We start from the raw sequence: 25,968 nt of genomic DNA on the forward strand, positions 1-25,968 counted from the left end.
CCACTGTACTATCATACTAGCCCCATGAGTGCATTTCTTGAGAGCATCCATGGTGTCTAACAATATGTTGGTACTGGCATATATCAAGAATTTTCCCTTTCTTCAAGAAAACCAGTTTATGGGATAAAATCAGTTCATCACTCAAAATATAAGTGCAGGGGAGAGGTATTTTGTATGAACTAGAGTCAAGAGAAATATTCCAAAGAAATACAATATTTCTTGGGTGAGTTTTTATTTTTTGGTTTTTGGATCACACCCGGCAGCACTCACGGGTTACTCTTGACTCTGCGCTCAGAAATCACCCCTGGCAGGCTCGAGGGACTATATGGGATGCTGGGATTTGAATGACTGTCTGTCCTGGATCAGCTACATGCAAGGCAAATGCTCTACCACTGTGCTATCTCTCCGGCCTTTTGGGTGGATTTTTAAAGAAATAAGTGGGGAACAAAGGGACAACGGTGCAGTGAAGGAAGCCATTATTGTTTGTTTCCAGGAATCTTTTTTTTTTTTTTTTTTTGGTTTTTGGGCCACACCCGGCGGTGCTCAGGGGTTACTCCTGGCTCTCTGCTCCAAAATAGCTCCTGGCAGGCACGGGGGACCATATGGGACACCGGGATTCGAACCAACCACCTTTGGTCCTAGATCGGCTGCTTACAAGGCAAACGCTGCTGTGCTTTCTCTCCGGGCCCTCCAGAAATCTTCTGATTTCTTCTTTCATTTTCTCTCTGACTGACTGGTTGTTGAGTAATGAACTTAATTTTATTAGCTTAATTTATTATCTTTTAAGTTATTAATAATGAGCTTAAGTTTAATTTTCAGGTGCTAAGCTGTCTTTTTTATTTGTAATTCACTTCTCTTTTCAGTGCATCATGGACTTAGAAGATAGTTGATACAATTTCTATTCTTTTGATTTTATAAATGGCTACTGTAATCAACAATGTACACACAGTACATCAGCATCATCACAAAGTTATACTGGATGATGTGACTCCACAGCACTGCAAAGAAGTGCTTCAAAATATAGCCTCCATCTCTTTATCCCACAAGCAGAGGTGTGTCAGTTAAAAGGAAGAATATTAAGTGCTGGAGAGATAGCTAACAGGATTGAAGCACAAGCTCTGCAAATAGGATCTATAGGTTCAATCTTTGGCATGGCAGGAAACCCAAAGAATCACTAGGAGTGATACCTACGTATGCCTGGGTGGGAGACTTTCAAAAGCAAATGTCCCTTATCTACTTTGTATCTCTTCATCAAGACAAGAGATTACTCAGAATACTCAGAAGAGCAGCTCAGCTGATTTCTAATGCTGAGGATGTCTTAGGGTCTGGGAGAGGTGGTAGTAGGCCAAAAGGTTGAATGGCTTCCCCACAAACAGATTTGTTTTTCTACTGAATAGAGCATAATCTGACTCCTAAGGTTTTGGGGGAAGGGGGGAATCTAATTTGGCTATCTATAGTCTAGCATAAGAGAAAACACATCAGAGCTACACACATCTACTATTTTAGGCACCTGTACCATTTTTAGATATGTAATATTGAATGTACTCACAGTGAACACTTTAATATCATCTCTGTTTCTTATTTCTTCCACAAGGCTCAGTGGTTTTCCTTTAGGTAGTGGTATTGTACCAAGGACTACAGTCCCCGGGGTGGACAATATCTGCCGAACAATCTGGATGAAAGGCTGACTGAAGAGCTCCATTTTCCCAATTTCATCAATGACACAGACTCCATGCCCCGAGCCACTGCTGGAACTTGCCTAAAGATGACAAAGACATTAATCATGACACCAAAGTATCCAAGTGTCTTTGTTATCCAAGCAAAGTATCTAGGGTCTTTATCCCCAGTCAAGCCATAGACAGTCCTGTTACAGCCCACATGGGACAGTTGTCAAGTTCTTGTAAAAAGGGGCTCCCTGGAGACAGCAACATGAGGAAATTTCAATTCCCTGTGCAATATTATGGCACATTAAAATAAAAGTTTTGCAAGCAATCTGAATGAATGTGTGTCTGTATATACTTGTATATAATGTATGTCATTCAACATGGGCACAATGTAAATACAAGAGTAAGTATAAATAAAAAGCACGTCACTACAAGTCTCTACATTAGTAAGTCACTAACATTACTGAAGCTTCTTTAGTTATTTGTACACATGTGCATATATTATTTTCTACCAATCTTACTGTATTTTCCGGTAAGATGACGGGGCATATAAGACAACCCCCTAATTTTGCAGTTAAAACATAGGTTTAGGCCTATATTCACTGTATCAGACAGAATGTTCCTGTGCTGCATGTGCTGCATGTGTTCCTGTCCTCATGTACCACAATCACAACAAGCAAAGGTTCAAAGGTTATACTGTAATAGACTTCCTCTCTGATTCTGGCCAATCTGAGCAGGCTTTTGACAGTGTAGATTCGGGTCCAGAACATTGTCTAATTTGCATGCATAAAAAGCCTGCTTGGATTGGCTGAGTTAAAGAGGCGGTCTGAGCAGCTTAGCAGTGATTGGTGCAGGATCGAATTGGAAAATTCATTTTGTGGCAATATTCAGACAATTTTTGTTTAGTGGCATATTGAAACATTTTTCGGGATATACTCGGCATATAAGACGACCCCCAATTTTCGGCTGGCTTTTTTTTGTTTCAAAAGTTATCTTATATGCCGGAAAATATGGTATATATCCATCTTAAAATTCATCTTAATGAAAAAAATCTTTATTCACTCAGTATGGAATTTGACCCTTTGTTATCCAGGAACTAGAGGAATCTTAAAAAGAAGTCTGTTATCTTTTCTTAAAGGGTGTGTGTGTGTGTGTGTGTGTGTGTGTGTGTGTGTGTGTGTGTGTGTGTGTGTGTGTGTGTGTGTGTCTGAGTCTGTGTGTTGTGGGACTGAGGGCAGGAAAAGACACTGGGATGACAGTGAAGGGAAGTAAACACTAGTGGAGGCTGTGACTACACATCATTGTATGCATGGAACACTTTGCAAATCATAATGCCTCAAACAAAACAGAACAAAACAAAATGTTTTGAAAAATGTCCAAATTTTAAATAACCTAAGTATTCTTGCTCTGTTGAGGGATTGTTAAGTGCTTAAATTGCTTTTCTAAATAATACAGTAAGAGTTTAAGAAAAATAAAGTCTACTTTTCCCAGGACTGTTTTATATATATATTTATATCTATCTATCTATATATATATAATAAACTATAGAAGGAAACAAGAATAAGTGGCTAAATAATAATAGTTTACAATGCTCCAGGTTCTCTCAAGGGCTCAAGGTTTAAAACCATCCAAAACCTGCCCCAGTTTCCTGTAGTTGGTGGACTAACAAGCTTCCAGGATTCCCTGAAGTCATGATATAGGAGCTTCTGAAAGACTGTTTTGGGTGACTTTGGTTAGCATCACTGCAGACCCTTTCTGAGCTCCAGGTGGCACGGCAGCAAACCCTCTGTGGCACTAAAACTCTTTCTTGGGCTTGCATTTAGTGGATTATAAATTTTCACTGACAGAGAAAAAAAAAAAACATCTTTGAGCAAAGTGTAGTTCCTGTTTATTTTGGATGAGAAGATATTTCCTTGGGATAGAGTCCTAAATTGACCAGTCATGGATAAAAGAAGCTGTAAATAATTTTATAGCTTTAGTTGCATTCAGCTAGTCTGCTTTCAAGACAGATCGATTTGGAGCAACAACAAAATATCCTTGTGCTAGAGAAATGAAAACAGTCAGGGTTTGGGGTGGGTTCTTTTGCCTTTTTTTTTTTTTTTTTGCCTTTGTTTAATCTTAAGTCACACTTTGAGGGATAAAAAGATAACATAAACCTAATACAGGCAAGTTAATGAATTTAAGAAAGCAAAGTGATGTCGTTTTTTTGCCTTTTCCCGAATTGTTTACATGAGAAATATTTCTGGAGACCTGAAGGCAAAATTTTGGTGGAACAGGGTCAGTCCTGGAAGTGCTAATGGCCTATGGTGGTGTTCAGTGGTCACCAGTGTTACACCTGACCAGGGGATCATGTGGTACCGGGGATCAAATAAACTCAGGGACTCATACAAGCAAAGAAGTGCTCTATCACTTGACTCATATCCCTAAATGGCCAAAAGGCACAAGAAAAAATGTTCCACAGCACTAATCATCAGGGAGATGCAAATCTAAACAACAATGAGGTACCTTCTCACGCAACAGAGACTGGCACACATCACAAAGAACAAGAACAATCAGTGCTGGCGGGGATATGGGGAGAAAGGAACTCTGATTCACTGTTGGTGGGAATGCCATCTAGTCCAGCCCTTATGAAAAACGATATGGATATTCCTCAATAAACTGGAAATTGAGCTCCCATATGATCCAGCTATACCACTCCTGGGGTTATACCCTAGTAATTCAAAAACACAATACAAAAATCTCTTCCTCACACCTATATTCATTGTAGCACTATTTACAATAGCCAGATTCTGGAAACAACCAAGATGCCTTTCAACAGATGAATGGATAAAGAAATTGGGATACACATACACAATGAAATATTATACAGCCATCGGGAGAGATGAAGTCATGAGATGTTCCTATACATGGATGTACATGGAATCTATTATGTTGAGTGAAATAAGAGGGAGAGAGATAGACACAGAATAGTCTCACTCATGTATGGGTTTTAAGAAAAATAAAAGACATTATTGAAAAAATTCAGAGATGAGGGCCGGAAAGACCAGCTCACTATATGAAGCTCACCACAAAGAGTGATGAATGCAGTTAGAGACATAACTACACTGAGAACTATCATAATGTAAATGTGTGAGGAAAATAGAAAGCCTGTCTTGAATACGGGGGGGGGGGGGAGATGGGGCATTGGTGATGGGAGTGTTGCACTGGTGAAGGGAGGTGTTCTTTTTATGACTGAAAGCCAACTACAATCATGTTTGTAATCATGGTGTTTAAGTAAAGATATTATTTATTCAAAAAATAAAATATGTTAACAACAGAGATTGTTTTGAACTCATCTATCTGAATCAACATACATACAATCATAGAAGAGAGGGAGGAACACGTGGCCAGAAAGTAGCACAAGTCAAGCAGATAAAACTTCTCCCTAAAAAAGGCACAAATTCTAGGGAAGATAGAATGGCCAATGGTAAGAAACAAAGCAAAGCAAGTCCACAATTCAGCCTCTAAAATGATTAACTAACAATGCAGGTCTCCACTCTGTGTGTTTCGGAATTACACTAGAGAGAGGCATGCTGTCTGTACATCCCCAGGAAGCAAAATCAGGGGTCTAGATAGCCTAATACGCCCCAAAAGACCTACCAAGACCCTACCCATCTACCAGAGATTTCCACTGCCTCCATAGCAGATTAGTTCTCAGGCTAATCTTCCATAGTTTAAATGGTTTTTCTGAGTCTCATCCACATAAGCACCTCACCTGAGTACCAAATACACCCCTGGCATTTTTCAAGCTTCAGAACTAAGCTGGGACTGAATTACCATCCAGTGGTAGAGAGCCACTCTAAAGAATCAAAAACCCAGTGTCCAGAATGGAATTTTTGAGTCCTAGGTCTCAAGACAGATGTATCTCTCTCTCTCTCTCTCTCCTCTCTCTCCTCTCTCTCTCTCTCTCCTCTCTCTCTCCTCTCTCTCCTCTCCTCTCCTCTCCTCTCCTCTCCTCTCCTCTCCTCTCCTCTCCTCTCCTCTCCTCTCCTCTCCTCTCCTCTCCTCTCCTCTCCTCTCCTCTCCTCTTCTCTCTCTCTCTCTCTCTCTCTCTCTCTCTCTCTCTCTCTCTCTCTCTCGCCTCCTTAGCACCACCTTGACACCAGGTTCCTGTTTCAAATAAAATGGTTCAAGCATTTTTATATTCAGTTCTGATGCTATCATCTGTTTCACAGAGAAGGAAGAAAATCTGAGATTTTCATCAGTGTGACAAAAGTTGCATTAAGACCCAGGATGGTCTGACTTCAAAGCTCTCTTTCATATTACATGTGCTATTCCACCTATTTTGTTTTCAAATGAAGAAAGAGCTGAAACTAATAAATTCATCTACTTATGAAAAACTATTTTCTCCAACAATGAGGAATAGTGCTTCAGTTTCTGAATCTACATAAGATATAGCTACATGGCTCCCTGTTGTTTGGAATCATTATTAAGAAAGAGATAGAAATTTGAATTCAGAAAAATTAATATTACCAACATCTTTTTTTATTGAGACTACAGTATGGTCTCCAGTGGCAAGAAACTCAATCCTCTCCTTAAAAGGTAGAAGAGATAAGACCAGGCATAAAATATCTATATACTTCTTCCAGCCACTTCCTCACCAGCTGACAGTGTTTACAGTAATTTGCTTATAAAGATTTTAATCAAATAATTAAATAGCTTGTTATCTTTCCTGTCTGATATCCTGATCTTAAAACAAACTGCCTGAAGAAGAGAGTGTTGATCATTTTTGTTACAGTAAAATGATGATGACTTTTTTCCTAATTAATAAGGTAACTAGATATAATTAGAGAAGGAAAAAATAGAACTTAGGGGGAAAACAATCATGATGAATTTTTTTAATAAAATTGAGGCATAATTGAGATCTATCATTTATTTCAGTTGTGCAACATAATGATCAATATTTATATGTACCTTCTCGCTTTTTCAGCTCAGCTCCTAAATTTAAGTAATTTTAGGTTTACTTGTTGCTCATATTTCAAAAGTAGTCGTTAAATTTTCTTTCCAGTTGAAGACTCAAGAGAAATTTACTTTTATCTTAAGATATAATACTTCTTTGTTTGTTTGTTTGTTTGGGGCACACCTGGTGGCACTCAGGAGCTACTCTTGGCTCTCTGCTCAGAAATTGCTCCTGGCAGGCTCAAGGAACTATATGGGATGCTGGGGATTGAACCCAGGTTGGCTCTGGGTCAGCCACATACAAGGCAAATGCCCTACCACTGTGCTATCTCTCCGGGCCAAGATATAATACTTTTAAAATTATAATAAAAAATATAAAATATTGATGAGGAAGTGAGTGCTTTTAAAGTATCTGACTCAAAAAAAATTCAATGAAGAAAGCAAACAACTTCTTTAATCACATTATCAAAATTAACATCACCAAATATCATGTCTGTAGATGACATACTTAGGAAAGATGCTACACCATGTATGTAGAATTCCTGCTAAATCTAATCATGAGAAAATGGCAAATGGTGGGGACGGGGACGGGATGACTACACAAACAAACAAAGAAAAATAGCCTAAAGCACAGAACTATTTTTTTAATGTGCTGATATAGTAAGACAGACCATTCAACTACAGAGATAATACAGGATGTAAGAAGTTTTGCCTATGGCTACTGCAAGGATAACTCCTGAACCTAGAATCAGGAAAAGTTGAAAAGTGCCTAACCCCACCAAAACCCAACAAAAAAAAGTGACTGACTATAAAAATATTGCAGATTAAGGGAGACTCGTTCAGTACATAAATTCTATGCATAAGTAACAATTAGAAGGGGAGAATGTTACAAAGAACATTGCTGGGTCAATTGGCAATTTCTCAGTATAAACCTTTATCCTTATTTCTATGGGAAAAAAATACCTAACATTTCAAAGTTAAATACTCTGATGACTGTGATATCCTAAAATAGTTGTCCACTCCTCCATCCCAGTTTATATAACACATTCATAACTCACAAACTGGGAAAAGAAGGAATAAACAATACAGTAATTCTAAAACAGACTAGTTCAAAATGGTATTTACAATCCTATGTTCACAGCAGCATTGCCAAGGCAACCTAAATGCCCTTTGACAAAAGGCTAAATAAAGATGAGGTATATATACCGAGAGGATTACTATTCTGTTCAAAACAAAAAAAAAGGCAATTGACAGAACGGAGACCCAATGGATGAAACTTAATGATTACTCTAAATAAAATAAGTTAAAGACAATTACAGCACAGTCTAAATCATGCCAAATATAAATAGACATGAAAACAAGCAAAAACAACAAAACTAATTCCTAGACTCAGGAATAAGTACAGAGGGAAAGGGGAAGTTGGTTGGACAAAGGCATAGACAGATCTTTTGGTAAAGGGACTTTTATTTCTTTGTTTATTTGCTTGTTTGGGGGCCATACCAAGCTGTACTCTGCTCCTAGCCTGAGGCACAAAAGCAAGTGTTGCAGACCCCGAAAGTATTTCTGGTGATGGAACTTTTTGTGGGTACACTTAATCCTAGACATGACTGAGGTACTAAACACACCTATGAAACTCTATAGTACAGTAAAATCACGATGAATTAAAAAGTGATATAAAGATATTCTTGCACTGTCCTGCCCTGCTCCACCTCTGCCTCACCTAGCCTCTCTTCCCAAACAGTAAAATTCTATTCACACAAACTGGTTTACAGATCAGAAATTGTGTTCATACAAAACCAAAAGCACTCAAATGCTTTCTCAGTATGAGATGTAAGAAAATCACCAAGTCATCCAAGAACTCATACCTCTTACAATTGCATGAGGGCTTTTGAATGATGTGAAGGGGAGGGTAATATCAGAAGGAAGTATTGGAAACGGGACAAAATGGGTAAATGACAGGGTGAAAGGCAATTGTATATACAAATTTTACACCCCCCAGTTCCACTCAAGAAACATGATTTTTCCACATTTCTTAGAATGTAAGAATAATCACAATGCAATTATTGGAACCCAAGACATAAACCTGCCTAGTATTTAAATTATCAAGGCCAACAATATGAACCCTTGCAGTATCAGGCTACCTAGAAGAATCAGAAAGATAACCTTTAAGAGCGGCCATTATAAAGTCTGAAGATGAATTGTAAAGTCAACCTAATGACAAATTTTCAGTTCCTTTTCCTATTTGGTTCAATGTACCAATATTTAATACTAACCATTTTTCAAATGAACTTTTATATTGGTACCAGATAGCTTTAATATTCTCTGAATAATTTTGCAATATGCATGCCTGATCATGAAGTACAGAATAGAAAAATGAGGAGGAACAAAGAAACAAATATCATGGTTGCAAAAGTGAAGAAAATACTATGATGTTTGGGCTCTTGTCAACCTTTTATGAACTAATCCTGGCTAGACCTTGAGTTTTCTGAATTTTTTCTAAAATCCAGTAGCCTGATATATGAAGTCATTTCCAGGTCAAGTGATGAGAAAAAAACAATCTTTTCTTTAGATTCCTACTGTTCTCAGCTTCAAATGAAGTTCAAAGAACTGAAACAGTCTTATTACTTCAAAATCAAAAGCAGATCCTGCTCTCAAAACCAAAATTACATATTGAAAGCTTTATTTTAATCAAAAGAAGGAAATACAAGAATCAAACTACATTATTTTTCATTAAAGGTTCTGGTTTACTAGTCTTTCTATATATCATTATTGAAAAAAGGGACACTGTTCTGTCAAAAAAATGGGACTTGGTTCTATGTATTGTCTAAAAAAATTATTGTTACTTTCTGTTTCAGAGTAAGAGCTATACTGAGAACTAAAAAAATTTTATCATACATCAAACTTTAATAAAACATTCAGTGTGAATGTCAAAATATTCTGGGTTAACTTATTATGGAAAAGTCCAACTTAATTTTATTCTGCCTGCTTGGATTATTACAAAACTAAAAAAATATTCTAATTACAATAGCATGAAAGCAAATATACAAAAAACATACGTAGCATAACTAAAATGTTTTCCATGAAAGAAAAATATAAAATTTTCTCTACAAATGGTAATTTATAAAAAAAAAAAAGGGAAATGCTTTGTTTTTAGCCTTGGTAATAAGTTACCTGAAAAATTAAGGTATTTCCAGTATCAAATTATTGGTTTGGGCCAGAGAAATGATACAAGGGTAAGACACTTGTCTTGAATGAGGCTAATCCTTGTTCAATCCCTAGCACCGAAAATGGTCCACTGAGAATTTCACATACAAGATATAGTAAGTTTGATTTTACAGTTAGTTCCAGCAATGATACTAAAAAGTTATGTACATAGGAATGGTACTTTGTTCCATGACAAATTTCCTCACCTCAAGACAGAAACATATGCATAGAGTTGCTCAGTCAGCACTCGTCGCATATTGTATTCAAGAACAGTTAACTACTAACTCCACCATATACCACCATCACATTCATATACTATATTTGGAAAAAAGAACTAATATTTTAGAAGAAAATTTCTTGGAAGTCCAATAATACAAGTAATTACTATCTATGGTATCCATGCAAGAATCAAATAGATCAATGAAAGAATACATATAAAACCCAAAATATATATTCAAAGGCACATTGTTTAATATAATACAGCATAAATTAATAAAATTGGGTTATTAGAGGTTTTGGTAAAGTATCCTATACATAGGATCCATTTGATTTGGGGGGGTGGTGGTGTGTTTTAAAGATTTTTGTTTTTGGACCATAGGCAGCAATGCTAAGCATTTATAAGAAAATTATTGACAGGGGCAGGAGAGATTGCACAACAGTAGGGCATTTGCCTTACAAGCAGCCGACTCAGGACCAATGGTGGTTCGAATCCCGGCATCCCATTTGGTCCTCCATGCCAGCCATGAGCGATTTCTGAGCACAGAGCCAGGAGTAAAACCTGAGTGCCACCAGGAGTAACCCAAAAACAAAAAACAAAAACAAACAAACAAACAAACAAACAAAAAAGAAAATAATTGACAATTTCATGTATTACATTAAAATAAATCAAAATGGATCAAAATATAATATTTTAATGGAACAAACAGGCAAAAATCTAATTTACAGAATAGGCCACACTTCCTCAGTATGTTTTAAAAGGAAATGCTCCTTTTTGAAAAAGGGAAAATGACAAACTTAGAAAACAGAATTTACATACACCTATAAATATATGCATATAATTTATAAAAGGTTATTTTCCTTACAGATTTTCTTTGTTTTTTTTTTTTGCTCCAGCCCCACAGATTTTCTTTATGACAAAATAAGATACTAGAAAGAAATGAGCTATTTATATTATTTTAAAAATACCTAATAAGTAAAAAAAAAAATACTTAACTTCACTAATAAGGTAAAAAGTGCAAGGTCATTCGAGACTGAAAATCAGTACTGCATCATTGTTAGCAAAAAGTATGGCAAGTGCTCACATTGTTAACACACTGGCAGAAGGACACAAGTGATCCACGTCTCATGGGAACATCGCAGCAGCAAACACAAAACCTTGATAATTTATTAAGTCCACTTCCACCCCTTTACCTATAAGCCTACTTTTAAGTCCTGTTCAAATAAACACTTATAAACCAAAAAAAAAAATAATATGCCAGATGCTACAAAGGGTGTTTGCTTATTGTAAGCTACAATCTAGTTGTGATAAATAACCTAAATGTCTGACACTAAGGGAGTCATTCATTAAAATCAAAGATGACTCCACACCAATGACTCCCTTAGTGTCGAATATTCAGGTTATTAATCACAACTGTAACGTAGCTTACAATGAGCAAACACCCGTCAGAGCACCTTAGGTAAAAGTTGAGGTCAATCTTTTTTCCTTTTTCTCTTTTTCTTTTTAATTAAAAGGAAAGAATATCAGGCTCTCATTCTAGTCAGCATATACATCCTTATATAATCTTGCAGACAAACATAAAGAATGCACATGCCACTGTCTTTCTCCCAGAATTCAGTCTGCTCTAGACAAATGTAAAAATCAATTCTTTACTTTGATTCATTTCCAGCTTCATTTTTCACCTGGAATTTCATCCAAAGAGCTTCATCTGACTTTTAAACATTTAGAAAAGAAAGTATCATATTCTCTGAATGTTCCCATGCAATATAATAGCCACAATAGTAATCAACACAGGGAATGAGGGGAAGCTCCAAAAAATAAATTAGAAAAAAAATAAAAGGAGGAGTAGGCAAGGAAAAGAAACCCGGACCATTTATACTACCAAAATGAAGTACAAGCACCACCAGTCCCCTGAAATTAGAAATGGCCCTTGGAGACTACAATTAAAAGTTCCATTAATCTTCAGTGAATACCATATTCCTTCACAGCAGTGTCAGGAGTAATCCCTAAGGCGTGCAGGATGTGACCCAAAAAACAAAACATAATAATAAAATAAAACATCAAGGACCCATTAATAGACCCAGATTCAATATGGCATCCTAAATGGTCCCATATGTACTACCAGAAATGACACCTGAGAGAAGAACAAGAGTAAGCCCTGGGCACTGTCAGCAGTGGCCCAAAAACAAAACAAAAATTCTATACGGTAATAATATATGGCCTTATAAAAAAAAACTTATGATTAAGGGTTTGTTTTTGTTGAGTTTTTTTTGTTGTTGTTGTTTGTTTTTTAGGCCACATCCAGTGGCGCTCGGGTTATTCCTGGCTCTGCACTCAGAAATCACTACTGGCAGGCTCAAGGGACAATAAGGGATGCCAGGGATTGAACATGGGTCTGTCCTGGGATGGTAGTGTGCAAGGCAAATGTCCTACCACTGTGCTATTGCTCAGCCCTAATTAAGTTATAGATAAAAACTTTACAATGGCAAAGGAAACAAAAACTCAAAAGACATACAAATGACAAGTATAAGAAAAGATGCTGTTATACATTAGGTAAGTACAACTAAAAAACTAAATGAAATACTGATATATGCATATTACAGTGTTTTAGAGAGATGGGCTCAGCAAGATATGGGGCTGGAGCAGTAGCCCATGTAGTAGGGTGTCTGCCTTGCATGAGCTAACTAGGACAGACCACGGTTCAATCCCCCAGCATCCCATATGGTCCCCAAAGCAAGGAGCGATTTCTGAGCACATAGACAAGAGTAACTTCTGGGCATCACCAACTGTGGCCCAAAAACCAAAAGGAAAAAAGAAAGGTGCTTGTCCTGCTGAGCCATATTTGATCCCAGGAACCCAATACAGTCCCTCAAGCATAACCAAGAGTGATTCTTGAGCACAGAGCAAGGATAAGCCCTGAGCATTTGTACTGCTAGGTGTCAGCCAAAAAATAAATAAAATGAAAATACACTAACAGATCTTGGCAAGGATGTAGAGAAATTGGAACCCACATCCTTTGTTGGTAGCAATGGAAAAGAGTGAAGCTGGGTTGCAAATCAGCCTAGTAATTTCTCAAAATGTTATGGGAGCTGCATGTTCACATTTAGATATATAAATAAGTATTAAAAGCAGGGGCCGGAGATATAGCACAGTGGTAAGGCATTTGTCTTGAATGTAGCCAACCCAGGATAGATGGTGGTTCAAATCCCGGTATCACATATGGTCCCCTGAGCCTGCCAGGAGTGATTTCCGAGAGCATAGCCAGGAGTAACCCCGAGCGCTGCTGGGTGTGACACAAAAAACAAAACAAAACAAAAAAAGTATTAAAAACAGGGGTCAGAGCAATAATACAGCAGGAAGGGAGTATACTTTGCATGAAGCTGGCCTGGGTTTGATTCTGGGCATCCCTATGGTTCCCCGAGCATCACCAGGAATCATACCTGAGCAACACTGAGTGAGTATGGCCCCAAAATAAACTCCCCCCTCCAAAATAAAAGAAATATTAATAACAGATGTGAAGGAGCCTGGGTATGGTTCTCTGGCAAGAGTGCATGCCTCACTCACATGGATCCAATTCCAGTACAACAATACCCAAAATCTCTACACAAATGTTCAGAGCAATATAATTAAAAATAACCAAAGTCCAGAAACTTACCCATATGTACATGAAGATAAATAAAACTGGCAGGCACATCCATATACTAGAATATAATTCAGCCAAAAAATAAAATACCTTTGCTGGAGAGATAGCATGGAGGTAAGGCATTTGTCTTTCATGCAGAAGGTCATTAGTTTGAATCCCGGCACCCCATATGGTCCCCCTGAGCCTTCCAGGAGTGATTTCTGAACATAGAGCCAGGAGTAACCCCTGAGCGCTGCCGGGTGTGACCCAAAAAAAAAAAAACAAAAAAACCTTTATATCCTACATTGTGGATAAACCTTATAAGCATGCTGAGTGAAGTGATCTGGTCACAACAGACCAAATATTCTACAGTTTCCTTTTTAGGAAATGTTCAGAATAGTCAACTATACAGACAGAAAGTAAGATAATAGCTGTCAGAGGTTGTTGGGGAGTACAAGGCATACAGCAATAGAGAATGATCACATAACAGACATTTGGGGGATGGATAGTGATCAGGACTTACTTCTGGCTCTATGTGCAAGGGTCATTCCTTCTGTTTAGGAACCATGTGCAGCACTCAGATGGAATCAAGAACTAGCTACATGCAAGGCTCAACTGTTTAATTCTCCAGTCAAGTACACGATTTCTTTGGGGATAACAATGTTCTTAAATCAGACTATAATCACGGTTTGCATAGTCCTGCCAATATATTAGAAAAAAATTAAGTGGTACAATTTAAGTGACTAACGTATATGTTATGTAAATTAAAGTGAGGTAACTGTAAGGTATATGAGATTACACAATAAAGTCATTAAAAATTTGCAGCATCTTGATAGATATGTTGAAATTAGGTGCTTATCATGTTCACTTAATTACATTTTCCCTTGCTAAATGTTTGATAGATTGTGAAAAGAATGTCATTATAAAAACAAGTAAAAGCTGAAGGAAAAACTGATATCTAAAGATCTTGGTTACTTGGGCATTAAATTCTCCCAATAAATGAAATTCAGATCTTGAAATCATATAACAAAGTTCGTTATCTATGATGACAATAGATTTTATGAATAGCCTTAGCAACACTCAATCATTCTAAGACAAAAGCCAATGTTTCTAGGGGCAGGAATTCTCATAATGCACCAAGAACAGATAGACTCAAGAAACAAAAAATATGTACTTACACTCCTTAGGACTGGAAGTGCCAACTGCTCAAAGGAAGTCACATCTACCACATACTGCCCAACACGGCATTCACGTTTTCCCAGTGGAGGCTCTAAACTATACAAAAAGATAGTGTTGTATAAATCATCTTGTTCTACCTCATATGTCTATGTCTTCCTACAAACTGAGAGGAAAAAAAAAAGTGGATGGGACCCAGGAGTCAAGCGGTCTCAGGAGCATGAGTGGAAATAAAAAATGGTCAAATGTAAATACCCAAACCAAAGTCAATGACAATAGAATCAAGAGACCCAAACTACAACAAGCTATACACAAAAGGGGCCTGTTACCCTAACAGTCCAAGGGGCTAAAGGTGGAGATATGGGAAGCATGCTAGGAACTCTGGAGGAGGGAGGTCATCACTTGATGGTGGGAATGGTCCTAATTCACTATCACTATTTACCTGAAATACAACTGTGAAAGACTTGTAATTCACATTGGTCTCAATTAAAAAAAAAAATAGTGTTCTGGATTCAAAATTCCTTTACTGAGTTGTTTTTTTTTTTTGTTTTTGTTTGTTTGTTTGTTTGTTTTGGTCCATGCCCTGTGATGCTCAGGGGCTACTCCTGGCTATGTTCTCAGAAATCAGTCCTGGCTCGAACCATGTTCATCCTAGGTCAGGGCGTGCCAGGCAAACGCCCTACCTCTTGCACCACTGCTCTGGCCCGTTTGTTTTTTGTTTTTTTTTTTTTTATAGCAGTTTCACTGAGTTTTTAATCTACCCCATATGCTAATTAACCTTTAAAAAATTATGTTTTGATTATGTTCCACATATGAGAAAGATTGTGTTGATTCCTCTCCTTCTAACCATCAAACCCAAAACCTCCACATGAATGTTCTGAGCAATATAATTAAGAATAACTAAAGTCTGATTCTGGCAGGTTACTCTCCACCTCCATTCACGTAACAGCAAATTGCATGATTTCTTCTTTTCTTATAGCTGAGTAGAATTCTATTCAGTATATGTATCATATTTTCTTTATTCAGTAATCTGTTCTTGGACAGACTTTTCTTGGTTGTTTCCAGATTTTGGCTATTGTGAATAGTGCTAACATGAATATAGAAGTGCAAATGTCTCTTCTAAATAATTTTTGGGCCTTTAGGATAGATTCCAAGGAGTGGAATTGCTGGACAGTATGGAAGTTTTTTGTGATATGTCCACATTGTATTCTAAAAGGGCTGGCTGGACCAGTCTACATCAGCAGTGAGTGAGGGTTTCCCTTTTCCCCATATCCGTGCCAATACTGGTTTTTTAGTTCTTTTTGATGTGAGCCAATCTCTTTAGTATGAAATGATATCTCATTGTTATTTCAACTTGTATTCCCCTAATTATTTGTGTTGTTGGACCTTTTTTACTAGATGAGTAACAATTGCCCAACTATAACAGAAGTTAAGAAAGGCCTTTCAATAGGGTGCAAACCATTGGGCAAGGCATAGCTGGGCAACAGAAAGGATCAGGGAGATGATAAATTTTAAGGGAAGATGTTGAACTTGAATGTGTTGGGCATAAAATCCTATCAGCAACAATACTGTAAAACAGTTCTCAAACTAAATTTTTTGTTTTTTGTTTTTGTTTTGTTTTTGTTTGTTTGTTTTTGGGTCATACCTGGCAGCGCTCAAGGGTTACACCTGACTCTGTGCACAGAAATCACTCCTGGCAGGCACGGGGACCATATAGGATGCCAGGATTCGAACCACAGTCTGTCCTGGATTGGCTGCATGCAAGGCAAATGCCCTACCACTGTGCTATCTCTCCAGCCCCCTCAAACTAAATTTTTTGGGGGGCCACACCCAGTGATGCTCAAGGATTACTCCTAGCTATGCGCTCAGAAATCGCTCCTGGCTTGGGAGACCATATGGGATCCGGGGGATCTAACTGCAGTCAGTCGTGTGCACGGCAAACACCCTACTGCTGTACCACCACTCCAGCCCCTCAAATTAAAAATTTTAAGTTCCCGCCAGAGACACAAGAAGGGGTGGGAGGGAAAACTGGGAACACTAGTGAAATGAAGTGGGCAGTGCTGATGGGATTGGTTGAAACATAGTATGCCTGAAACTCAATTATGAGTAACTGTAAATCATGATGCCTTTAAGAATTTAAAAAAAAATTAATCAAATAGTGGGTTGTGCTCAAAGCTGATTTGATTCCATAATCTCTCCTGAATTGGTACCACAAGAAAAAAGAGCAATAACCTTGGCAGGGCAAACTTGAAGCTCCAAGTAACTACCATAACACCTTTTAAAAAGTGGTTTGGAAAAAAAAAAAAGGGCTACAAACTCCAAAATAAGGTGAGTTATAAAGTGAGCTGTATTTATAACTCAGGGAATATATTCTCAGTAAAATATATTTTATAAGTTTTTTTAAATGATAGTATCAATCTCTATTTTCTTGCTCTGAGAAATCTGTAAAGGCCAAAGATTCCTTCAAGATAGAATAGATAATATGTCTCAACCCAGAGAGAATAAAAAAGCATAGGAACAAGATATCAGTACCCAACTCTTGATAAAGGACTCCTCAATCCAGATAAGGTGACAACATCAAAGCCAATTCTTCTTCCTTCTTTTCTGACTTCTTCTGTATAAAATCCATCAACAGGTATACCAGATGACTTTAAAACCTCACTGGCTTTCTGTATCAAAGTTGTTTTCCCAACTCCTAAAAAAAAAAGAAAGAAAGAAAAAAATCTTATCAAAAACCACTCCTCCCTTTCCAGAGCACATATAACAAAACTCACTGACTCACAAAGGATGAAGAAATAGCTAAATGGGTTTTATATAGATTAAATTCACTTTAATTTTGAATGGTCTTAGTGTCGAAACTACATTTCAGGTACAAGCAAGCAAATAAAAATATGAATGGTATTTTAAAGTTTATTTTTTTATTTAATTTTAATTTTTTAAAGGACTGGTTCTTTATTTCAAAAAAGACATGTCAATTTTAAGTATCAAAAGTTACATTAATCAAAACAACTATGAGTTAGCATCTCACACCACAGAGACAGGCACACATCACAAACAATAAGAACAATTCTCTGGCAGAGATGGCCGGAGAGATAGCATGGAGGTAAGGCATTTGCCTTTCATGCCGAAGGTCATTGGTTCAAATCCAGGTATCCCATATGGTCCCCTGAGCCTGCCAGGAGCAATTTCTGAGTATAGAGCCAGAAGTAACCCCTGAGCACTGCCGGTGTGACCCAAAAAACAAAGAATAATAACAATTGGTGCTGGCTGGGATGTGGGGAGAAAGGAACTCTGATTCACTGCAGGTGGGAATACTGTCTAGTCCAGCCTTTATGGAAAACAATATGGAGATTCCACAAAAAAAAAACTGGAAATTGGGCTCCCATATGATCCAGCTATACCATTCCTAGGAATATACCTTAGGAACACAAAAATACAATACAAAAATCCCTTCCTCACACCTATATTCATTGCAGCACTATTTACAATAGCCAGACTCTGGAAGCAACCAAGATGCCTTTCAACAGATGAATGACTAAAGAAACTATGGTACATAGACACAACGGAATATTATGCAGCATCAGGAGAGATGAAGTCATGAAATGTTCCTATACATGGATGTATATGGAATTTATTATGCTCAGTAAAATAAGTCAGAGGGAGAGAGATAGACATAGAATAGTCTCACTCATGTATGGGTTTTAAGAAAAATAAAAGACCCGGAGAGATAGCACAGCGGCGTTTGCCTTGCAAGCAGCCAATCCAGGACCAAAGGTGGTTGGTTCGAATCCTGGTGTCCCATATGGTCCCCCATGCCTGCCAGGAGCTATTTCTGAGCAGACAACCAGGAGTAACCCCTGAGCACTGCCGGGTGTGGCCCAAAAACCAAAAAAAGAAAGAAAAAGAAAAGAAAAAAACAATCAGGAAAATGCAAATCAAAACTACTATAATATATTAAGTTTGAAAAATGACTACTATAAAAAGTATGAGATTTAACATAATGACAAGGATGCTTACCTCAATATTTCATTGCTTTTGGAAGAGGGAAGGAGATTTAACTTTTGTGCTACTAGTATGTCAGGAGATGTTCTATCCTGTCTTATTATCTTCCCATATTAAAGTTTAGAAAAAACCTTCTAATCACTGATATTTCATAAAGCAATGGAGCTTGAATCAAATACAAATAAATACTTTTTATATAAAAATGCATTTATCATAAATATATAATTCCTAGAAAGTTTATTTCTAGTTCCACAGTTGTAGATATTCAATAAAATATCAATAATTATTAAAAAAAAAAAGTTGCATTAACAGTTTCTCTTTTGCCCAAAGACTCCAACAGGAAGGGTATTTTAAGCCCATAAACTTTGTGGTGATGCACACAGAAAAGACAATGCAGAACCTCACTAAAAAGGCAGAATTGGGTAGGTAAAGAAAGCTTTCAAAGATGTATCTCTCATGTGACAGACCCAGTCCTTTCCCTTCTCTGAGATGGCATTCAGCTAAAATTCCCTTCCAAAAGACAGAAAAGATTAAAATGTTACTTCAAACCCATAGAATGACTTGGTATGTCTTACAAATGCTTGCTACAACAAAAAAGAGTTAGATTCAGGGTCCTCAAACTACAGACCTCAGGGCACTTGCAGCCTACCTAGAGCAATTATCCAGCCTGCTATATTATTGTCACTGCTGCCTGTCCTGCTTAGCTGCAGACCCATCCCAGGCCTGGGCTGCACATGTGTGGGATGTGCACACACAATCTGACTCCCCTCCTTCACTCTTGACTCTCTATTCTTCTCATTTTGAGGCAGGGGATCACACACTATGGCTCGCCAAAATCAGGCCCATAGTTCTCGCTGAAATACTGGTAAGTTTGTTAATTTAACTTTATTTAGAAAGCAATCTTCTTTTGTTAAAGGTCAGCATTCTGGTCTCTGGCCAAGTCAGTGTTGTAGGGAGAAGCAGAACCAAGCAAGACATGAGACACGATTCGGTATGTTGTACATCTCATTCAGGTCCAACAGAGTTTGATCCAGCATCCTTTGTGTACACAGGTGCTCCTCTTTCATGCATTTCAGTTTATCTTCCAAATCACCAATGGTCTTTTCCATCAATGGTCTTTTCAGCAAATTCAGTATGGATCTCTAATGTTTTTAAGTGTATCACTAAGAATCTTTTTATTTCTCTTTATATTTCTCTTCTTTCTGAGAATAATTTTCCTCAGCAGCACTCAGACACTTCAGGTTCTGGTCCATCAGTTTGATTTGCGCATCCATCTCTCAGCAATGGGAATCTGCCAGCTCAGCCTGCTCCTCTGTGGCACTCCAAGTCACCCTCAGCAATCACCAATTTATGAACCCCTATTCATACTTTCGATATGCCTCTTCTTCAATATGCTTAGCATCTTTGAATTGAATTTCCTGATGTTCCATTTTCCTTTATCTTTTAAGGTCAGGCTTTCAATGATCTTCCTCCCTCTTTCACTCTCATCAGCTGTTTTCTCAGCCTCCTCCAGTTTTTGAGGGCAGTAGCCACAGCATGGTCTACTTCTTTAACTCAAGGTTGTCACCTCAACCTCAGCCTGTTCCCAGCCAGCCTCTTTGCCTCTACTTCCCACTGGAAACGCTAGGCCCTCTCCTGTGTCATCAGTTTGTGGCTGCAGAACCTAGATCTTAGGTAGTGATCATCAAAACAACCATGTTTCTGTGTTTCTCCAGCCCAGGCTCCTGTGCTCAAAGCTGCCTGCTTCTCTGCTCTAAAGTTTATTTTTAAACTATTAATTTTGTTACATACACAATCCTAGAACCCACTAGGCAGTTTTCAGGTAGTAATCTTAACTACCATATTTTCTTCTCCCAAATTTACTTTCTGTCGTGAATAGTCAAATTTCTGTACCTCAAAAGAAAATCAAGTACCTTGTACTTGTAATGGAGAAATAAACATCCACAAATAGCTAAAGTATCCTTGTCAAAAAAGATGGGAGGAATCACTTTCCCCAACTTTAAACTGTACTATGAAGGCAAACTTATTAAAACAGCAAGGTTTTGGAATAAAGACAGACCCTCAGATCAATGGAACAGACTTGAAAATCCAGAGATAGACCCAGAGTTTTACAATTTTTGATAAAGAAGTAAGTAAAGTAGAGGGCTGGAGAGATAGCATGGAGGTAGGGTGTTTGCTTTGCATGCAGAAGGATGATGGTTCAAATCCCAGCATCCCATATGGTCCCCTGAACCTGCCAGGAGCTATTTCTGAGCATAGAGCCAGGAGTAACTCCTGAGTGCTGCCGGTGTGACCCAAAAACAAAAACAAAAACCAAAAAAAAAAGAAAAAGAAAAAGAAATATAAAGTAGATCAGGGAAAGACTTTTCAACAAAGGGTGCTAGGAAACTGGTCAACTACATGCAAAAATATGAGCACAGACCTCTCCTTAATGCCATGCACATAGATCAAATCAAAATGGATTAACAATATTGATATCAGATCTGAATCCAAGATACACAGAAGAAAACAAAGACAGAACACACCATGACATTGAAACTAAAGGCATCTTCAAAAATGAAATATCATTGACTAAGCAAGTAGAAGCAAAGATAAACAAATGGAACTACATTAAACTAAGAAGCTTCTGAACCTCAAACAAAACAGTGACTAGGATATAGAGGCTAACCACAGAGTGGGAGGAACTATTCACTCAATAACCATTAGATAAGGGTGTAATATCTAAGATATACAAGATACTGATTAAACTTAGCCAGAAAAAAAATCTAACCTCATCAAAAATGAGAGCAGATAAACAGATATTTTCTCAAAGAAGAAATACAGGTGGACAAAAGGCACATGAAAAAAATGCTCCACATCAAAAATAATCATGGAAGTGTACATCAAAACAACAATGAGATTCCATCTCACACCAGAAACTGGGACACATCACAAACAATAGGAACAACCAGTGCTGGCACAGATGCAAGGGGAAAAAAGAAAAACTCATTTACGACTGGTGGGAATGGATACTGTTCCATTCTTTATGAAAAACAATATGGATACTCCTCAAAAAGCTAGAAATTGAGCTTCCATATTATTAAACAATACTGCTTCTAGGTATATAAGGATATACCCTAGGAACACAAAAACACAATACAAAATTGGCCTCTGCACTCCTATAGTCTTTGCATACTATTTAAAATAGCCAGAATCTGGAACAACCTAGGTGTCCCTGAGAACAGATGGGTCACTAAAGAACCTGTGGTACATCTACACAATGGAATACTATGCAGCTGTTAGGAAAAATGAAGTCATGAAATTTGCCTATACATGGATGGACATGGAAACTATTATGCTGTGTAAAATGAGTCAGAGAAAAATGGTTAGACTTAAAATAATCACATTCATTTGTGGGATATAAGAGAAACAAGAGATAGTATAATAATATCCATAGACAACAGAGATAAAGGTCAGGAGATCCAGCCCAGGGTAGGAACTTGCCATAAAGAACAGTGAGTGCAGTTAAGAGTTGAGAAGCTGTGCTCGCTTCGGCAGCACATATACTAAAATTGGAACGATACAGAGAAGATTAGCATGGCCCCTGCGCAAGGATGACACGCAAATTCGTGAAGCGTTCCATATTTAAAGTACAGACATAAAAAAAAGAAAAAAAAAAAAAAAAGAGTTGAGAAGCTTGGGCCTGGAAAGATAGCACAGCGGTGTTTGCCTTGCAAGCAGCCGATCCAGGATCTAAGGTGGTTGATTCGAATCCTGCTGTCCCATATGGTCCCCCGTGCCTACCAGGAGCTATTTCTGTGCAGACAGCCAGGAGTAACCCCTGTGCAAGGCCGGGTGTGGCCCAAAAACCAAAAACCAAAAAAAAAAAAAAAAAGAGTTCAGAAGGCTCTATCTACTATGACAATGAAAGTTGGAAATATTCATTCTAGACAAGAACTAAGTGCTGAAAAGGAGAAAGTGACATGCCAAGCACCCCTCTGTTAATGAGAGTGGAAACCATAATGGCAAAAAGGAAAGTGAGACTGAGAAAGAGAAGCAAATAGATACAGAACATGTAGAGTGGTAGGAGAGTAGAAGGAAATTAGGAGACATTGGTTGCGGGAGGGGTACGTGTACATTCTATGAATGAAACCCAACTACGAACAATTTTGTGACCAAGATGCTGAAATAAAGCCATAAATTAAAAAAATAAGACATAATATAGAAAAGCATGAATCCAGAGGATTTCCAGCCTTGTGGACCGAGCACCTGCCTGTCCTCCAGAATAACATTTATTGTTCAGTTTCAATCAATATGGGAGGAATGGCAGATATTTGGAGGGGATATGTTGGGCCACACCCAGAGCGCTCAGGAGTTACTCCTGACTCTGCACTCAGAAATCACCCCTGGCAGGCTCAGGGGGCCATATGGGATGATGGGAATAGAATCTGGGTCCATCCCAAGTCAGCAGCATGCAAGGCAAATGCCCTACCACTGTACTATGGCTCTGGCCCGGGAATGACAGATTTTTTAATAAGCAAAGTACTTATCAAATGCTAATCAAGCCTAATTGAGTCTTTACATCTCAAAAGGGGTGTGTGAAGGGAAGAAGTTTGGGCAAAGACTCCGTGGATTGTTTTCCTCCTGGAGAGATGGCAGACTTAAAAAAGTGAATACAGGGCCCTCAACAGCAAAGTATTTTTGCTGAAACTTGGGTTCAGATCATTCAAATTAAGAGTCCTTAAATCATTTCTTTTTGCCACTACCTAGGACTATCAACACTCTAGGTAAACTTATTTATTCCTTGGATGTCTTCATATGCAACATTACTGCTTTCTCAAGCCTGAAATCGTTGTTCCACAGTCAAAGAAAGACTCCTGGAACCAGATAAAGTCCTCCAAAATGATTCACAGGTGGAAGACAGTTGGACAAATACTAAGTGCAAAGAACACGTGGTTGCAGTACTGGCTGTGCAAAACAACAAAAAAGTAATATATTATCTACATTCAGAAAAAAATGAGAATTTTTAAATCTCTAAATCTAAAAAAATCAGTCAGTTTAAGACTAAATTGTAAATAAAATAAGCAGCAAAAAATTTTAAAGAGGGAACATTATGCATAAAGAAAAAATTACTATATGTTCTAATCAGTTTGTACATAGTTGTAATATTATAAATGATGTTTATGAAACTAATCAAAATCATAGTATAACTGCTTTCTGAAGATGGGAAGAGAAGGTAAACAGGTTGAGAACAGGTTTAAAAATGATATGTGGTGAGATTATTTGAGTCTTCTCAACTACATTTTTATAAAACTAAGGAAACTGTAAGAACTAGTGCCATTCTGGTCAGTTATTGTCTCCCCCATCTACAGTACTTGGCAAAATAAAAAAATAGGTCACCTCAGCTGTGAAAAATAAATATCCTGAGTTCAGACTTTTGAGAAAAGTACATGTTTCAAATAAAGCACTGACAAATCAACAGTTTGAAGACCATATTCCTTTGTAATATAAGGCAGTACATCCAGATATGAAAAATTCTCAAGCCACTCCCTGTTGTCTTATAAAGGATAAATATAATCATTAAGATGGAATAAAAGAAACCTAAGCCCAGGAGAACCATCTTTTGTACTTGGACTCAGTTAACTGGAACATTAGCCCACCTTGTAAAGGAATTGAAGAAATCACTTTCTGGACTCTAAAGCTTATGGTGCACCCTTCGGATATAATGTGGCCAGCACCTAATGCTATGACTTTTCTTCAAGCCTGTGAGTAGCACCTAGATTTGAAAGGTAGCATCTCGTTCACTTGACAACTTAAAGAATGAGAATGTCACAGTCCAGAGTCAAGGATTTGTCCAAAAATAAAGGGCATGAAAGAGAACAGGAAAGGGAGCCAGTCAGAGCAAGGGCTCCTGCCACTTTTCAAGGTAGGAAATTCGGGTGATTAATAAACTTGGAATTGGGGAGGTCTGTATTTCCTTTCATTATCAGCATGGATCAAGAACCACAGTATTAGCAGAATGACAAGATATTAGATACCTTTATTATCAACCACTATTGTGACATATATGCCCAAATACCGTGTGCACATCATAACTTTAAAACTATAATAGCTTGCACATAACTTTAAAACTACGGTAGCTAATAGTGTTAACGAGGGGCTCTGCTATTTATTTTTTTTAAAGCATAGGGAGCCAGAAGATATAGCACACAGGGGCAGGGCATTTGCCTTGCACTTGGCCGACCTGGGTTCGTTCCCCAGCATACCATGATTCCCACCAAATAAAATGAACCTGTAGTTGAAACTTTGTCTTTTCTTCATAATAATTATCAATGTTTTTATAAGTCTGTCAACCTTATAAAATCAAAAGATTTTTAGTTTTGTTTTATTTTAGGGCACACCTAGATGGCCTTGGGGCTTCATCTGACTGCATTCAGGATTCATCCTGGAAGGCTCCAGGGATTACATGGAAAAGAACAGGGGCCGGCAGCATGCAAGGCCCTACCTGCCGCTGTATTATTGCTCTGCCCCCCCCCCAAAAAAAAACACCTTTTCCAAGAAAGGAAAACAATAATCATTGTTTTTGATTTGGGGAATCACATCCTGGCTCTGCGCTCAGAAATCGCTCCTGGCAGGCTTGGGGTACCATATGGGATGCCAGGGTCAAACCCGGGTGGGTCGCGTATGAGACAAACACCCTAGGAGCTATGTTATCGCTTTGGTCCCCTAAAAAAAATTGCAATTTTACAGGTCAGCAGCCAGAGCCCGGAAGCCGGCCGCCACAGCTACACGCACCCTCCTCACGTTCACAAACTCAGCCTCGGAAGGCGGACCCCCAGATGGTTACCTGGGGGTCCGGTCAGGAACACGTGCCGAGCCATAAGAGTCAGCAGGGTAACGAAGCCGCTGCAGGTAGTAAAAAGCAACATGGGCATGGAGTCGGGGTCATGACCCCGCCACCCCACCTCCCGCTACCGGAAGCCCCGCCTTCACGCATGCGCACGCGCGTCCATTCGCAGTATCCCTAGCTTGAGCTCTCGGCGGTCTTAGTGTGCGCATGCGCGTGTCCTCCGTATTTGCCTACTTTGGACCCCGGGACCTCCTGCTGTCAGGTGGTTGTGCTTAGCTTAAGGCTGGGAACTCTCAAGTGGGATGTTTGCAGTGGA

The 25,968-nt window shown here is 38.3% G+C and overlaps 1 protein-coding gene, 1 non-coding gene and 1 pseudogene across 2 annotated transcripts in view; 1 reads left to right on the top strand and 2 right to left on the bottom strand.

Moving 5' to 3' along the window:
* The window catches only part of NTPCR (nucleoside-triphosphatase, cancer-related), a 37,102-nt gene extending 11,401 nt beyond the window's left edge, over positions 1-25,701 (bottom strand). The window contains exons 1-4 of the mRNA XM_049789023.1: positions 25,650-25,701; positions 17,354-17,516; positions 14,824-14,920; positions 1,550-1,759 (exon numbers count right to left, since the gene is read on the bottom strand). Coding sequence (XP_049644980.1) covers positions 1,550-1,759; positions 14,824-14,920; positions 17,354-17,516; positions 25,650-25,683 — 504 coding nt within the window. The 5' untranslated portion in view covers positions 25,684-25,701. The remainder of the gene's footprint in view (positions 1-1,549; positions 1,760-14,823; positions 14,921-17,353; positions 17,517-25,649) is intronic.
* On the bottom strand, positions 19,765-24,892 carry LOC126031329 (tropomyosin alpha-3 chain-like; annotated as a pseudogene).
* On the top strand, positions 22,345-22,451 carry LOC126031557 (U6 spliceosomal RNA). The gene has a single exon (XR_007503390.1). It is a non-coding gene; the product is annotated as a U6 spliceosomal RNA (small nuclear RNA).
* Positions 25,702-25,968: the final 267 nt, after the last annotated feature.

Source organism: Suncus etruscus, chromosome 15 (assembly GCF_024139225.1).
Source record: "Suncus etruscus isolate mSunEtr1 chromosome 15, mSunEtr1.pri.cur, whole genome shotgun sequence".
Taxonomy (NCBI): domain Eukaryota; kingdom Metazoa; phylum Chordata; class Mammalia; order Eulipotyphla; family Soricidae; genus Suncus; species Suncus etruscus.